The sequence below is a fragment of the Pteropus alecto genome, unplaced genomic scaffold (assembly GCF_000325575.1).
Source record: "Pteropus alecto unplaced genomic scaffold, ASM32557v1 scaffold25, whole genome shotgun sequence".
Lineage (NCBI taxonomy): Eukaryota > Metazoa > Chordata > Mammalia > Chiroptera > Pteropodidae > Pteropus > Pteropus alecto.
The window spans coordinates 1,050,087-1,065,315 of record NW_006441955.1 but is presented as its reverse complement, the minus strand read 5'-3'; the positions used below and the strand labels follow the sequence as shown (position 1 = coordinate 1,065,315).

Here is a 15,229-nt window from a genome sequence, read left to right as displayed (position 1 = left end):
TTGCTGTACATTTTGGCTAAGGATTCTGCATTCTTGCTGTACGTGGGCAAAGAAGTTTAGGTCTTGACAGGGCTTTGCAGGAGTGAGCAAGTAGCCCATGGCCAACATTCCAGGACTGTGGCCTCCTTCTGTGAGAGGAAGCATGAAAACTAAAAAGGATGTGTCTACAGCTGGTACATCCCTTGGGCAACGTAGAGACATCTCCAAGTCCCAGGTAAAAATTCTCTCTCGTCTCTTTCCAGTGACCAGTACCCTCCCTTCCATGCCTGTCTAATTCCAGACTAGAGCCCGCTAATGGCCTTAGAACTTGAACTCTAGAGGTTTATGTACCCCCAACCATCAAGTAGCTGTTGCAGGGGTAACAACTGGAGAAGTATCTCTGATTCATCCTGTGGCTCCAGACTGAGGCCCTCCCCAAAAGTCCTTCTTTGCTCCTCATACCTCACCCTGCCTCTAGGTGTGATTCAAGCACCATCTCTACCAGGAAGCCCCTCTCTGATGCCATTCTGCCACTTTCCCCAGCCAAAGCCCTAATAGCCAGAACATCGATGACTGTGACACAGATGTTGACGATGGCAGATGGACTACAGAGTCCTTTCTCAGGAGGGCAGAAGACATACCTGTGAAACCACACATCTTATTCCTTGACCTTTAGCGGTAGCTATCTGGGAGTTTGCTTTAGAAAATCATTGTTTTGTACATATTTGCTTTAGGCAAATTTTCCTTGTGTTATATTCCAAATATGCTTACATAATGTTAAACAAAGATACTCATTTCAGTGAGTGGGCAAGCCCTGAAAGCCATCCCTCTATCATATGGGGTGGGTGAGTACCTGCCATAACAGTGAATCCCAAGACACAGCTTCCATTGCATTCAGTGTGTCACTCTGCCTGGAATGTAAGTTTCTGCTATGTTTTAGAAAGGCTGACAATTATGGAGAAAAATGAAGATTCCAGAAGCAAGTAGATGCTCGCATATTTGTTAAATGATTGTGTTAGCTCTGGAATACATGAATAGTAAGCATTTATAGACACACATGTTTACATGGCACCATCTTTGGGCTGATTGTCTATGCAGGTACCAATCTCCCTCTAAACTACAGGTCTCCCAAAGGCAGGGAGCCACAGCTGCTCCACAATTCAGCCTGGGGAGGGCGATGCTCAGAAAGAGGCCAAAGCCTGGGTTGCCTGGGGCCCTAATCTTGGCAGAGCCCCTTCTCAGAGCTCAGGCCCAGTGGCTTCAGGTGGAGGTAGATGCCATTCTCGGAGCGCAGGACCAGCTGCAGGGTCTTGATGGGTGGCCGCAAAAAGTCGGGGACAAACTCAAAGCGGAGCAAGCAGAGGGCCGTGATCACCTTCATCTCGTTCATGGCAAACTGCTGCCCAATGCAATTCCTGCAGTGAGCGGCAGCACAAAGAGGCGTCAGGCTATGGGGTGTCTGGAGTGATGAAATCCAGTGTTCTCAAAGCCAAAAAAAATTATTAACAATGTTTAAATGAATCATTGTCTGATCAATTGATCGATCTAGGTAAGTAACAGATCTCGGGAACATGGTAGAACTCAAGCTGAGTAGATCTCATTGGGAGTTCAGGCTTTTGGGGGCCTCTCAGAATGATATACCTACAATACCAGCTTCCAGGGACATGAATATGTTAATGGCAAGAAAATGTCCCCAGAATTTACCCTACACTAGGAACACCACAAACCCAGCATGGTCCCCTTCATCACTGAGTTCATCAAAATGATGCCTGGCCACGACATCCCCCACACTCACCCCCACCCCAGTCCAGAGAGCCTGGAGGTATTGGGCCTCTCCTTACCTGGGCCCTGCAGAGAAGGGCATGTAGGCGTAGGGATGGCGTTGGGACGTATTCTCATTGGAAAAGCGCATGGGGTCAAAAACCTGAGGGGACAGGCCTTGCCTAAACACCAGCCAGGTCCACAGGGAGGGTGACCCCACAGTCCCCCATCCCCCCTGACCTTTTGGCGCAGGTATGGGTACCTCAGGGTTGGGCCATACTGTGCTGTTTCTGTGAAGGGCATAGATGTGCAGAGAGATCAGGCTGCCTGTGAGCAGAGCAGAGGCCAGGTTACCAAGGTTCACAGGATGGCCAGGCCCACCTCCTCCCAGGGCCAGAAAACTCTTGTATCCTCCTGACTGGGCACCAGCCCCTGCCTCAGCACCGCCAGTGACAGAGAGGTCATGACATCGCTCCGCATATAGAAGTGCTTTCAATTGTCATCACATATAGCTACTTCATGTAGCCCAGCAATGGGCACAACACTTGACAGGCATTTGTGGGACAGAAAAAAGAGGAAGGCACCACCCACCCCACTGCAAGGCAGACAGACAAGGACTCTTACATACTTTATGCTTGCAATTAAATGACTCCCAATGCAAGTTACCACGCATTACATTATGACATCAATAGGAATAGCTACCATTCACTGGGTGCTTACTATGAGCCAGATACAGAGTTAAACACTCTTTACAAAGCCCCCACATGCAGTTGTACAGGTTGTGCACTGCACAGCAACACAGTCCATGGAAGTGATGCCTCCTGAAGTTGTTTAGGGCATAGCCTGCATGGTGGTATGTGACAGCCCTGATGAATATTGTCTCTTTAATCCTGACAATAACCTTGTAGGTCAGGTACTCTTCTCACCCCATTTTACAGAAGAGGAAATGAAGGCTTAGAGGTAGAGGGATTTAATCATATGCTATAGATCCAAGATTTAGACCCAAGATTTGGACCCAGGCCAAACGCAAAGTATAGGCTCTTCACCATTTGTGCAAAGATTTGGCCAAAGGCACAGAAAGTGTCAGAGGAGCATCTCTAACAATTGCAGTTCTATCTAAGAACCAACTCCATCCCACCTGCAGGTAGAGAGCGGCCATCCACAAAGCTGACAGGCTTGCTGAGCTGGCGGTACACTTGGGGCACAGGTGGGTAGAGGCGGAAAGTCTCCTTGATGCACATGGTCAAGTAGGTCATCTTGCCAAGGTCCTCCCTGCCAGCAATACAACCTGTCCTTTCTGGAGATAAGGACTGAAGAAGACAGTTCCAGCCCCAAATTCTCCCTTTGCCAACATCTCACACCCCAAGAGTCAGAGAGACACAAGTGCACAAGTGTTCAGGCCAGACTAGACATGGGGTAGCCACTTGGGCCCAGGGGTTCTGACTCCACTTTTCCCCATCCCTCCCTCATCTTCACTACTAGCAAGAGAAAGCACAGGACCCTGGGTGTATGTGCACCCAGACATGAAAGACAAGGTCACTCCTATGTCTCTCAGAGCCCCATAGAAGCCCCACGAGGACAGTTCTGTAGATTTTGTTTAGTTTCTCCTATGGAGCTGGAGTGGAAATAAAAAGGAGCTGATATTCACTGGTTGAATTAAGTAATAAATGTATGAACAATGACAACTTCAGGTAAATATATATACATATATATACATATATATGATATATATATTTGTATATGTCACAGGTATGTGTGTGTATTTCTCCTTTCCCTTTGCCACTAGGAAGCTCAGAACTAAATTTGAGGTCCAACTACAATTACTTCGCAAAACCCTGTTACAGAGTACCAAGCCCAAGGGTTCACCCCTCACATCCTCGTTATTCATTTGTCTTCATGGATAATACATTATTCATAATGTATTATTGAATAAGTATCCTTCAAGTTGCTTCAAGCTCTAGAGAAAATGAGGTAAAAATAAAACAAAGATTTCAACTTTCTCTCTCTGTGCTGTGTTCACATCTAGAATGCCCAGCTCTCTCTCCCTTTGCCTATATGAGTTCCATACTTCCTTAGAAAGCAAATTCAAGTCTCACCTCTTCTGATTCCTCGCCCACAACATGGGGACACTTAATCCTACCCTATTCTATGGTTTTCTCTAGATTTTTATTTACATGAGATTCTCTCTCTAAAAACCCCCGAGGGGAGCCACTTGGCTTCTCCTCCTCCTCTCCCTACCCTTACCCTCACCAAACCTCCAAGAGCACCTGACACATAGCTGGAAACCCTGGGAGCTTTCCAACAACCAACCGATAAAAGTAAGTCATGAGACTTTGTCCTCCAAATCTTAGACCTGGATTTATATATCCGTCTTCTTCAAATCGATCTAAAATTTCTCCCATCGACTGGCCATCCTGCACCCTTGCTGTGTGCCTAGCCCTGTGCTCGTGCTTGAGCTGAGGTGTATGACAGGAGGGCAAGAGAAAAGGAGAGATGGATGTGAGGGCAGAGGTGGGAGAAGAGCCTATGGAAGATTCTCAGAGCTCCTACTGCACAGAGAGGTCGGCATCAATCACTGTCATGTTAATGAGTTTGACCTGAGCCAAGAAACAGAAGAATCAAAATTTTTTCAGTGATGGAGTTTGGGAAACAGCCCTTTCTCCTTCATTAGAAGAGTGAAGGCTGCACATGGCTTGCCAAAGGCAGGTGGGAAGCAATCAGCAGTCCTGGCTTTCCCAACTCTGTTCATCCCCAATTTCCACCTCTTTCTCTCCCAGTCTTCTCTGCTCTATCCAGGAACCCAGAAGAGTCAGGTTCTGTGATCAGAGTCAGCACATAAGAAATCAGCCTCCTATTGACAATCTTCACTACGTTACTCACATCTGAAAGGCTCTGTTATGGGAGAATGGGCTCAGGGGTGTGTCCACACACGGGAGCACTGATGCCCTCACGTGGTTTCCAGGATGGCTTTGTGTCATCTGCAATGACACTAGATGGCATGGGCACAGCCCTGTCCTGAGCAGGACTGACAGGGCTTATTCACAGCCTCACTCACCACTGGAGGGAGTTCTGGTCTCCAAGGATCTCACGGACCTCCTTCCGACAACGTTGCTGGTGCTCGGGGTATAAGGCCATGCAGTAGAGAAACCAAGAGATGCCACTTGTAGTGGTGTCGTGGCCTGCGAACATGAACGTGTCTACCTCAGCCCGGAGGTCTGCGTCTGACAGCTTGATCCCATTTTCATCCTGGGTTAGGGAGGACATAAGCCAAGGCATTTGAAGTAGGGGCTGAGAAGGACTCATAAGAGTGACTGTCCAATGAAGTCCGAGAAAGGAAGTGAAAGCTCTCTTTCAGACTGGAGGTTAGGACTTTTCTCCAAATTGCTATCTGTTCTCCCAAGCCCAGCTTGGAGGCCTCCTACTCCAAGAAGCCTTCCCTGATCCCTCTGTCCAAGAGACCTGTGACCTTACCCAGACCGTACTGTCAATTCTGCTCTTTTGACACACAGAATGCCACCTTTCACTTTGTCAACATCTACCTCCTGTCTTCTCCACTAGACTGGAAGCATCTAGAGGACAGTACCAGGTCTTTCTCATCTTCTGCATGCTTAGCACAGGAATTAATCCAGGGTAGGGCTCAGTGAGTTTATGGAGTGGATGAGTGAGTGAGTGAATGAATGAATGAATGAATGAATGGAAGTCTAAGACTCTAAGATTCTAGGGTGCTGTGATTCTCCAGTCTTAGAAGTCTAGCCTTGGTCTTCAAGCCTTCTGGCATGTGACCCAGGTTCCCTGCTACTACATCTCTCCCCAGTGCACAGCCAGCTTCACCCTGCACCTTCCACATCTGAGCCTTTGCTGATATGTCATGGGACAAGGAACAGGTCATATTTGCTGGAGAAATAGTAAAAAAAAAAAAAAAAGCTTAACCACCTCTGCTGCTGTCCAGTGAGCCCTGTCCCAGGAGGATATTCTGAAGACCCTGCTGGGACCAGTTCTCAGGTAGGGGTGGGCACTCACTTGAACCCCAAGGAGAATGTCCAGGAAATCTCGGTGCTTCCGGTTCTTAATCTCCTGCTCTTTCTTGTCCTGCAGGGCTGCCTTCCGTTCCTTGATGACTTGGTCTGGGCCCAGAGCACAGTGTGTCACTGCCTGAAAACCAATGATCTGCCCACAGGGGAACTGAGGTCCTGTAATGGGAAGGATCCCAAAGGGCCCAGGAGCTAGACTAGAACTTAGGCTTTCCATAGGGTGGGGGGCTTGCAGGAAAGGCCTACCTCTGTGGTCGTGGGCCACCTGGCAGGCCCGCAAGAAGCGACGGCCATGAGGGGTGAGCCAGTAGATGAAGTCATTATGGTACTGGCTGGACTGGATACGCTGCTGAAGCAGCAGAGTGAGATCTCTGATTGCCCTGTGGAAGCTCCTGTCCCTGCACAGCAGAAGTGGTGACAGGGAGGGGCACTCAGACAACCATTCACAGCAACCACTAAGCTTCATTCCAAGAATCTAGCTCTGACTACAGTGCTTTCTCCCTTCGTCTCCTTGCTATTAAGCCTCCCCACTAAAGCTTGGATCTGTCTCCTCGCCATTAGTAAAACCCACTCCCCCCGATCGAGGTTTCCATAGGCCAGAACCCTGTCTCCTCTCAGACCAGAGTCCAGGAATCCTCTCCCCTCTGAGCTGGCCTGGATTGAGACTGTGGTCAGCCCCAAGTGCCCTCTGACCTGTGGCTCAGGTCGCTGTCTCCTTTGCCAAAGATGCATTTCAAGAGTATGTTCAGTGTCGTGTGGCCCATGTCACAGAAGATGTCAAAGCTCTTACCATCACGAGCCTTTTCCTCCCACTTGTCCTAGAGCCCAGAAGAGGAAGGTAATATGGAGGCCAGCTGGGCTGAGTGTCCCTCCACTGCCTCCTAGGACCCATGGCCTGTTCTCCCCAACAGACACCCAGTCCCTGGCTTGGCATCCATCCTGCTGGACTGTGGCATGGTGGACAGGTAGGGGTTTCAGGCTCAGTGGGTAGAACCAGGACACAGGCCTTGCTCAGCACACACAGATACTTTCTCTCGGTCAGGGGAGCCTATATAAAAGGAAAAGGAGGGCCGAGAAGTGGTGAGCTCCCCAGCACAGTCTGTGTGTAAGTCAGGCCTGTAGTAAGCTGGAAGAAGTATTTTCTGCAAGGGAAAAACTACCCTGAGTAACCTGTGGGGATTATTCAGCTCGCAGACACTGAGCTTTACCCCAGACCCCCCTGCTCCCTGCCCCCTGTCATCCCTATTAGAGATGAGTTGCTAATGGCATTGTTTAGGCAGTTGTGGTAGGTAGAGAATGAAGAGATACTTTTTAGATATGAAAGGCCTTCCCAATATTGTCAAATATAGGCATCATTCAAATCTGCTAGAGTAGGAGCCTTATTGGGGTCTCACAGACACCTGTTGGTCTATGAGGGAAGGTTGGGACCTTGTGGAGGCAAGGGCCATGGCTGCCCGGCCACTCAGAGCTTCAGCACCTAGTTAGCGCCCAGTATGCAGCAGTATCAGGTAGTGCAAGAGATTCCCCTCACTACCCTCCCCCAGAGAATATTGGGGTGGGGAGGGGCTAGCCAGCAGCCACAGCATTGGAGTTCATCAGCATAGCACGTGCGGAGTCGGCAAACACGGCCACGTAGGGCTTCAGCACATCATTATGGAAGCCAGATGAGAGCAGCCTGCGGTGCTGGAACCACTTGGGACCCTGGAGGACCAGCAGGCCTTTCCCTGGGGAAGGGATTGGAGAGGGAGAGCTGATCAGTCCACACAATCCTGTTCCATCCCTGGCAGCCTGGGGCCAAGGATGCCCCACCTCAGTCCTCCCTTTCCAGCCTCATATCCTGACTGAGCTCTGATTTACAGCCATTTAGCATAGCAGCCACTGATGGTATCAGCCTTTGGCCCACCACCCTACCTTCCCTCAAGCCCTTGCCCTGGCCAGCACCGCCTATAATATCTCCTTTGATCACTTTCTCTCAGAGGCTGTTCCTCACACTCACACATTTTCCAGAGCCCTTGCCCTGCCTGTCCAGGGAAGAAGACGCACCCAGTAGGAGAAGGAAGCTGGGCCCCACATCACTGACCAACCAGAAACTCTTCCACCTCTTCCTAGGTCTTCTCACTGAGCACGTGAGCTTAGAAGAGACACGTGGGACCAGGCAGTCTGGTAGATGGATAACTGACTGTGGAGACAGGGCAGGGAAGGATCCTGGTTGCCTAGCACCAGTAACAAAGAGGTACTACTCACCAATCCACGGGACGAAGAAGTCATACACATCTGAGGCCTTAGGATCTAAAAGAGACAGAGAAGATGGAGTCAAGCAGGGACTAGGGAATTCCCAGAGAGACTTACTGATAAATAGGATGAGAACCTCAGTTGCCCAGACTTATGATGCATGTCCAGGACTCCTCTCTACATGGTGCCCTGAGCCCTTTGCTCTCCCAAAGCCCCAACCTCTCCCAGGAGTCCTCACCTCCTCGGCTGTACACAGCCTTGGCATAGTCAGGATCATAGATGTTCAGGAAACCGAGAAACTGTCCAAGCCAGAGTTGGTGGGCATAGGGGAATTGGTGGGCCCAGGACACCATCTTGTCCAGGCTCCCTGTCTTCTGCATCTGCAATGGTGACAGAAGGCCAGGCCACTCAGGTACCCAATGTCACCAGCCAGGCCCTAAGTTCCGTGGCAGGGAAGACAGGAGGCTGCCCAGATAGGCCCTGAGAATGTTTCTCCTTCCTACTCAGTAACCCAGTCCTACTCATCTTGGGCTCAGTTCGTTCTCCAATCCCAGAGCCACTGTTTTAAGTCAAAACCACCCTCTTATTGCACCTGGGTTAGCCGAACAATCCCAAACTGATCAACCTGCTTCTATCTGCTTGCTGGAACCTTCTACCTACATTGCAGCAGAAACATTTCTGCGGTAAAGCTTTTCATAAGAAGGATGATACCAGCTTGTCGTGCAATAAAGAAATCACCTTGATTCCAGTTCTGTTAAGTCATTTGACACATTTTTATTGAGGACCTGTTTTGCGCAGGGCGCTGTCTAGACATCTCAAGGGAATGAGACAGACACAGTCCTGACCTTTCATTCTATGGGGAAGACTCATAAGAAACAAGTGAACCATCATGTAAAATGATTGCAGACAGCAGTGAGTGCTAAGAAGGAAATAAACACAGTGCTAGCGAGAGACTAACAGGGAGCACCTGCTTAGATAGAGTGATCTGGGATTGCCTCTTGTTGGAGACAACATTTAAGGTGAAACCCAAAGGATGATAAGGAGCTGGCCACAGGAAGAGTAAGGAAACAGCCTTCCAGGTAGTGGGAACAGCAAGCACAGAGGCTCTGAGGTAGGGAAAATATGTGGTATCTTCCAGGAGCTGCCACTCGGTGAGATAGTGAGCTGAGATGAAGTTGGAGAGATCATCCAGAGGGTGGTGTGTACTCTTTGGGGTTTTTTCTAGCCACATTTATTCACCCAGAGGTGTTTTATGTAAATATAGAGTATACAATAAATACTTTTCCAAAACATGCCTTTTTCATTTACCATATACTGTCCTTTAGAAACTAGTTCACTTAAGTATCTCTTAATATTTTTAACGAGTACATAGTATTCCGCCATAAGGATACACCATTATGTACTCATCCAAGTCCTTATTTTGAAGGACTTTTTCAGAGGTACACTTAAAACCTTTTAGTGGCCTGTCCGTGGGCCTCAGAATAAAGTCTGAGCTCTGCAATTTGTGAGGCGATATAGCTAATTTTTATTAAGCACTACTGAGTGCCAGGGTTTCTTCTGAGCACCTTATTTACATCTTGATCTCATCCAATCCTCACAACTCTGTGAAGTCCTATTTTAGGGACAAGGAGCCTAAGGTATAGGGATCTGAGATTGCTGGCCAAGAATGGCACAGTTTATAAGGGAGCAGGGATGTGAACCAGGAAAGTTTACTCTGTGGTCTGCAATCTTCAGAGCTTGACAGACCTGGGTTTGAATATGGATTTACCCAGTTTTTAGATGTGTGAACTTGTCAAGTTCTTTAGGCTCTCTGAATCTTACTTTCCTCATCTGTAAAATGGGGAAGATAATACTTAGCTTATGGGATTTCTCATGTGCCCTCCTCGGCTTTCCCTGCCAACTTTCTGATCACCATGATTGATCCCCTTCTCTCCATCCCTCCTAGGTCCAGGGCGCCCAACTAGACAAGAGGCAGAGAGAGGCTTAAGTCACTGAGAAGCCAGACTCACAGGATCTCAGGGGTGGAAGAAGCCCTTGGCTGATCTGGTCCATTTGAGCTCCACTCCTCTCCCCACCAGGCATGAATGTGCCCCTCTGTAGCATCCCCACCTGGCACAGGAGACCCTGACATGCTGACCATATCTATAGCCTGAACCAGCCCCTGCATCCCCATGCCTAGCTTTCTCCTATGTGCACTTGATTACCCCAGGAATCTGGTAGAAGCGAGTACAGCTCTTGACACCTGGCCCCACCACTGGAGCTGCAACTCCATAAAAAGGGCTGGAGTGTCCTCTCTCTAGGGGTCACATGGCTGCCTGCATAGCTCCTTTAAGTCGCACAGCTGTATGTCAAAGACCCATCCTCAGATGCTCCAAGCTGGGACTCCTACAGGGCTCTGAGGTCTGGGCCAAGTTGTTTTTCTCCAGAAGGAAGGAAGCAGGAAAAGAGCAAGGCATGGAGATAATTCACTGATCCCAGATCCCCAGCTGTAACCTCTTCCTCCTCACAAGGGATTGGGAGGAACAAGAATAAATTGCTACTCTCTTCTCCGTTCCCCCAGAGTCTAAGATTCACTCTGAGGATCAGACCTGAAAGGGACTTCAACATCACCTCCTTTTTATAGGTGGGAACAGTGTAGCCCAAAGGGAACTGTCCAACATGAGTGGGGCAGATTGAGATCCTGATTAAGGCTCTATCTGCTGCCCCTCCTGTTAACAAGCCCGCCCAAGCTATCAGTCAGTTGAAACTCAGTTGGTGGGTGTTCAAGAAACAAGCTATCCACTTAGCCAATCTTCTACAGCCAAAACTCTCCCAGGGATGCTGCTTGAGAATAAAAATAAGTCTGCTCACAAAAGCAGTAGGAGTTCAGAAAAACAAGCAATTATGAAAGGGAGTAGGCAGGGCTTTCCTCTCCCCCATAATGTTAGGGCTCCCTTGAGGCTGGTCATGCTAATCTCTGATACCCAGTACCCAGAGTTTCCTGGCCCAGCTCCTTCCCCATGTGCAAATCCCTGTCTCAAGAGCGCAAACATCTCTAGTGACAGGAAACTCACTACCTTTCAAAGTATCCCAACCATCTTTGGTCTGTCTGAATTCTTAAAAAGACTTCTTAGTCATCAACCTGAAGGCCACCTGACTGTGGCCTTACCATGAGTCTCTGCTCTGCTCTCTAGGTCCACATGGGCCCCCACTGCCCAGGGAAGACCTGCAGGAATTAGGAGTTGGGGGCCAGATCTTCCTGGGCCCTCTTTCCTCCAGGATGGACATCCTCAGGTGTCCTTGGGTGCTCTAGTCTCAGCCATCTCCCTGCTGCGGGCATTGCCTCCCAACCCAAGATTGGTCAGCACTCAGCATGTGTGTGAGTTTCAGCCACTTTCAAAGACAGCAAAGATGTGTATTCAAAGCTAACGGGTTAAGAGTGCCTGCCAAGAAGAACCAACTAAAATTGAGAGGATGCAAAATCTCTGAAATAACCATAAACACAGTGGAAAAAAATGGCCTCCATTTATACAAATTCTTTGGGGATTCTACAGTGGGGTTTAGCAGAGAGCCATGGGGAACCTGGAAGAAGGGGATCTAATATGTAATTCCATAAGGAGCAGAGAAGTAAGTCCTTCTACCAACTCAAGTGACAAGTAGGTGATTTCATCCTTTATCCTCCCTTTCAGAAACAAGTGCACTGCTACACATGTACATGTGAACATGTGTGAACACAAGTAAACACACAACACGCACAGAAGGAACCTCTGGATCAATAAAAGGAGCAGAGAAATTTTGGGTGAGATCAACATGTAGTTGAGATCACTACAACTCTACTAGACACCATGTACTGGCTAGGATGTGATGATGAACTTTGTCCAAAGTCACCTAACTTTTGATTCCAGGTCTTTCTGTTCCAAAGTATATTCTCTGCCCCATATACCTCCCTGTCTTCAATGCCAAAGATAAACTCCAGCCCCATGGATGAGCCAGTTGAAAGGCATAGGGAACACCTAAAAAGGCAGGAGGGCAAGGGCCCAAGAACTGTTCAACAGTCCAAGGGTTGCAGACATTGGTCCTCACCCACATGAGTGGCTTCACTGCCCCAAGTTGGGTCCCCCAGAGATTCACTCACATATTTAGCAAATGAACATGGACCATTCACTTTCGATGTTGGGCATGGTATAAGCTCCTGGAGACACAATGTGAACAAGACAAAACCATGCCCAAGCTTACATTCCAAGTGGAGAAAGAAAATAAATAAGAATCAAACACAACAGTAATACAATTCCAGCTAGTGATAACTCTAGGAAGAAAATAAAGCAGGATAAGGAGCAGGTCTGCTACTGTAGACCAGGGGTTAGATGGTTCAGGGAAGGCCTCTCTGAGGTGACATTTGAGCAGAAATCAGCAAAAACACTTCTAGAAAGCCCCACAGGTGACAGCACTCATCTCTGCCTCCACTTCTTTTTCCGCCTTAAAAATTAAAATCTTTACACCGCACAGAACAAAGAGGGTGCTGGTTCAGCTTTAAATGAGATTGCCTAATTTTATTAGACTGTCCAGGGGTTTTCCAGTCAATGCTGTTGCCAAGCCCTTAGCAGAGCTTTGTCTGAACCTTGGGCCTCAGAATGATAGGAAGGTGTCTGTGGCCTGCTTGGGCCCCAACTTTCTAATGCCCCCATAAATAGCACTGCAGGCCACCTCAGAAGGCAGGAGTGAGGGAGAGATCTGTGAGAAAGCTGAAGGGAACCTTGGCTCCCAGGATGTCATCTCCCTCCATGGCTCCCTGGGGATTAGGCTGGATCTTCTGAAGAAAGAGGCCATTTTCTTTCTCAAATCCCCCACTTACCTCTTTGAAACCACCACATACCTCATGAATGTGCCCAAAGAGCCAATGAGTGGGAGGCCCTGGGAAGCTGTCCATAGCCCTGGCCAGCGACTGCCTCCGCACCAGCAGACAAATAAGCTTGAGGAAGCATAAGACCAAGATCAGTCCAGAAGCCCACAAGCCCAGGCAGGAGAGGCTCACGGAGAGCGAGACAGGCACCATGGCTGAACAGGCAGGCTTCAGTCTGCCTCCTGGTGCCCCTGGGTTCCCTTATACTCTGGATCCAAGCACCCTGCCAGGTCCCACCCCCAGCCATGCCCTGCAGTCCATAGTAGTCCAGAGTAGGCTGAGCTTCTCTGTAGGGGGGAGACGGCAGACACAAAAGTCACACAAAAGATGAAAAAGACTAGTTTGACTAGTTCCAAAACTCTGCTGGAGAGAAACCATGAGAAAGGCATCTAAGAAACCAGGCAATGAATATCCTGCCTTAGTTCCTTGGAGACCAAAAAGAAGGCAATTCTTGGTACAATCATTGGCATAATGGCTGCCTTTTCACGTAAGCAATCTGTATGTTTCAGGCACTTTCTACACACTATCTAATTTAACCCAGATAAGAAGGTTATAGGTACTTCTTCTATGTCTATTTTCCAGACAATGAAACTAAGGATCAGCTTGCCTATGCTTTCCACTGCCCCTTTCAATATGGGCCATTGGGAAGATTTGCATTTATGCTAGACTCATGATGCTTTGAGTCCTTTTTTGTGAAATGCTTTCAGGGACAAGTTTCTAGCTCCAGAAGGGAGATCCTGGGTCAGAAAGGGCTAACTCCACCCCTAAGACTATAGTACAAACTTGGTACTAAGGAACATAGACTATTACTTCCAGGTTGATGAGGAGAGATCATCAAATACAATCTCTCCTAGATTGATGGAGCAAGCTACTTGGGCCCAGAGAAAGGTGAGGAATTTTCCAAAGCCTCACAGCAAGGGAGTTGCAGCTCTCAATTTCCTAGCCCAGGGTTCTGTTGAAGAACGAGTTTAGCCCCGGCCCCAGCCTTGCTCTGGGAGAATATGCTATTTCTCCTTCCAGTCTTGGGTTGCAACAGTCAGGGTCCCACAGGAAACAGAATTCACTGCAGATTTTTCGGATGAAAAGACATGGATACAGGGCTCCTTTCAGAGGTTTCAGCAGAGTTAAGGAATCAGATAAGGTATGGTATGGCTTCCAGAGACTAGTGATAGCGAGAAACCCATGACATCCCTAGGATGAAGGCAAAGGGGAGGAAATAGCATTCCTGGACCCTGGTGGAGGCAGCTAATCCTAGAGAAATAATGCTGGAGCAGGGAAGAAAGAGAGAAGAAATATTCCAACCTTTTTTCTCACACACCCTCCAATCTCTGAGGGGTATCTCCTATCATCCATACCTAACCAGAAGGGAAATGGCGAGGGAGCCTGGGGGAATGAGCATGCAGAAGTCAGCCTCCCAGTATGGAGGTGGCAGTGGGTAAACTAGCAAACAAGTGGACCTGGAACTCTGATCTCAAGATTCAGATCACATGTGCTGACTCGGAGAATGGTAAAATGTCAACATGGCCTCCATCTCCTCCACTGGAGAAGCAACCTATCCAGTGCTAGCCATAGGCTGAGAAGGCAAGGTGGCAGCACAATAAAAGGAAATTCAAGAGAGTCCCTGAAATTTTACATTTATGTTTCATTTCATTTTAGATCAAAATACTGAGTGCCCCATTTAAAATGTAAGTCACTCAGGTCAGAGAGTAAGGGAGTATGAAGAGCTATCAGCAGACATCCATAGTTCATGGTGAATTCACTTATCAGTGTGGTCTCAGCCTGATGGAGTAATGAAGGGAGTGTTTGGGGAGAGCTTGAGGAAACTCCCACATGATTAAGAAGCCATGGTTCTCGACAAGGACCATTTAGGATTCACCTGGGAAGTAAATAGAGCTAGCCTAGAATATGGTAAGTGGGTATGTTAGACATTGGTTGAATGACTCCCAGCATCCATTCCCTTTTCCCTCTTCTAACCAGTACCATGAATTTATTGGCTTTTGGGTGTAGTGGGCTCGATCTCACTCTCAACTTCAGCAACGTCCCATATTTCTTTAAGACAGTCTGCATTCATGTTGCCCACAGTGATTGACTGTTTCAAGAATAGGCACATGACCAAAAGTCAGTCAATCAGGGCTAATGAAACTCAATTTCAGACTATGGCCATGCTACCCTGAGCATGCCCAATCCCGTTTAATGTCAGAAGCTAAGCAGGGTCGGACCTGGTTAGTAATTGGATGGGAGACCACCAAGGAAGAACAGGACAGGTGCTGTAGGCATAAAAAATAAATAAATAAATAAATAAGTGGGGAAAATAAATAAATAAATAAAAACGAAGTTATGTTTTTTT

At 48.1% G+C, this 15,229-nt stretch overlaps 1 protein-coding gene across 1 annotated transcript; it reads right to left on the bottom strand.

The window, feature by feature from the left end:
- Positions 1 to 855: 855 nt before the first annotated feature.
- On the bottom strand, positions 856 to 13,035 carry LOC102898781 (cytochrome P450 4B1). The gene is made up of 12 exons (XM_025051979.1): positions 12,835 to 13,035; positions 8,242 to 8,383; positions 8,016 to 8,060; positions 7,353 to 7,495; positions 6,465 to 6,589; positions 6,018 to 6,169; positions 5,761 to 5,864; positions 4,796 to 4,986; positions 2,879 to 3,012; positions 2,003 to 2,067; positions 1,821 to 1,903; positions 856 to 1,394 (listed from the first exon to the last, which is right to left on the bottom strand). Exons 1-12 carry the CDS (start codon positions 13,033 to 13,035, stop codon positions 1,196 to 1,198), a joined length of 1,584 nt encoding a protein of 527 aa, XP_024907747.1. The 3' UTR covers positions 856 to 1,195.
- Between the last annotated feature and the right edge of the window lie 2,194 nt (positions 13,036 to 15,229).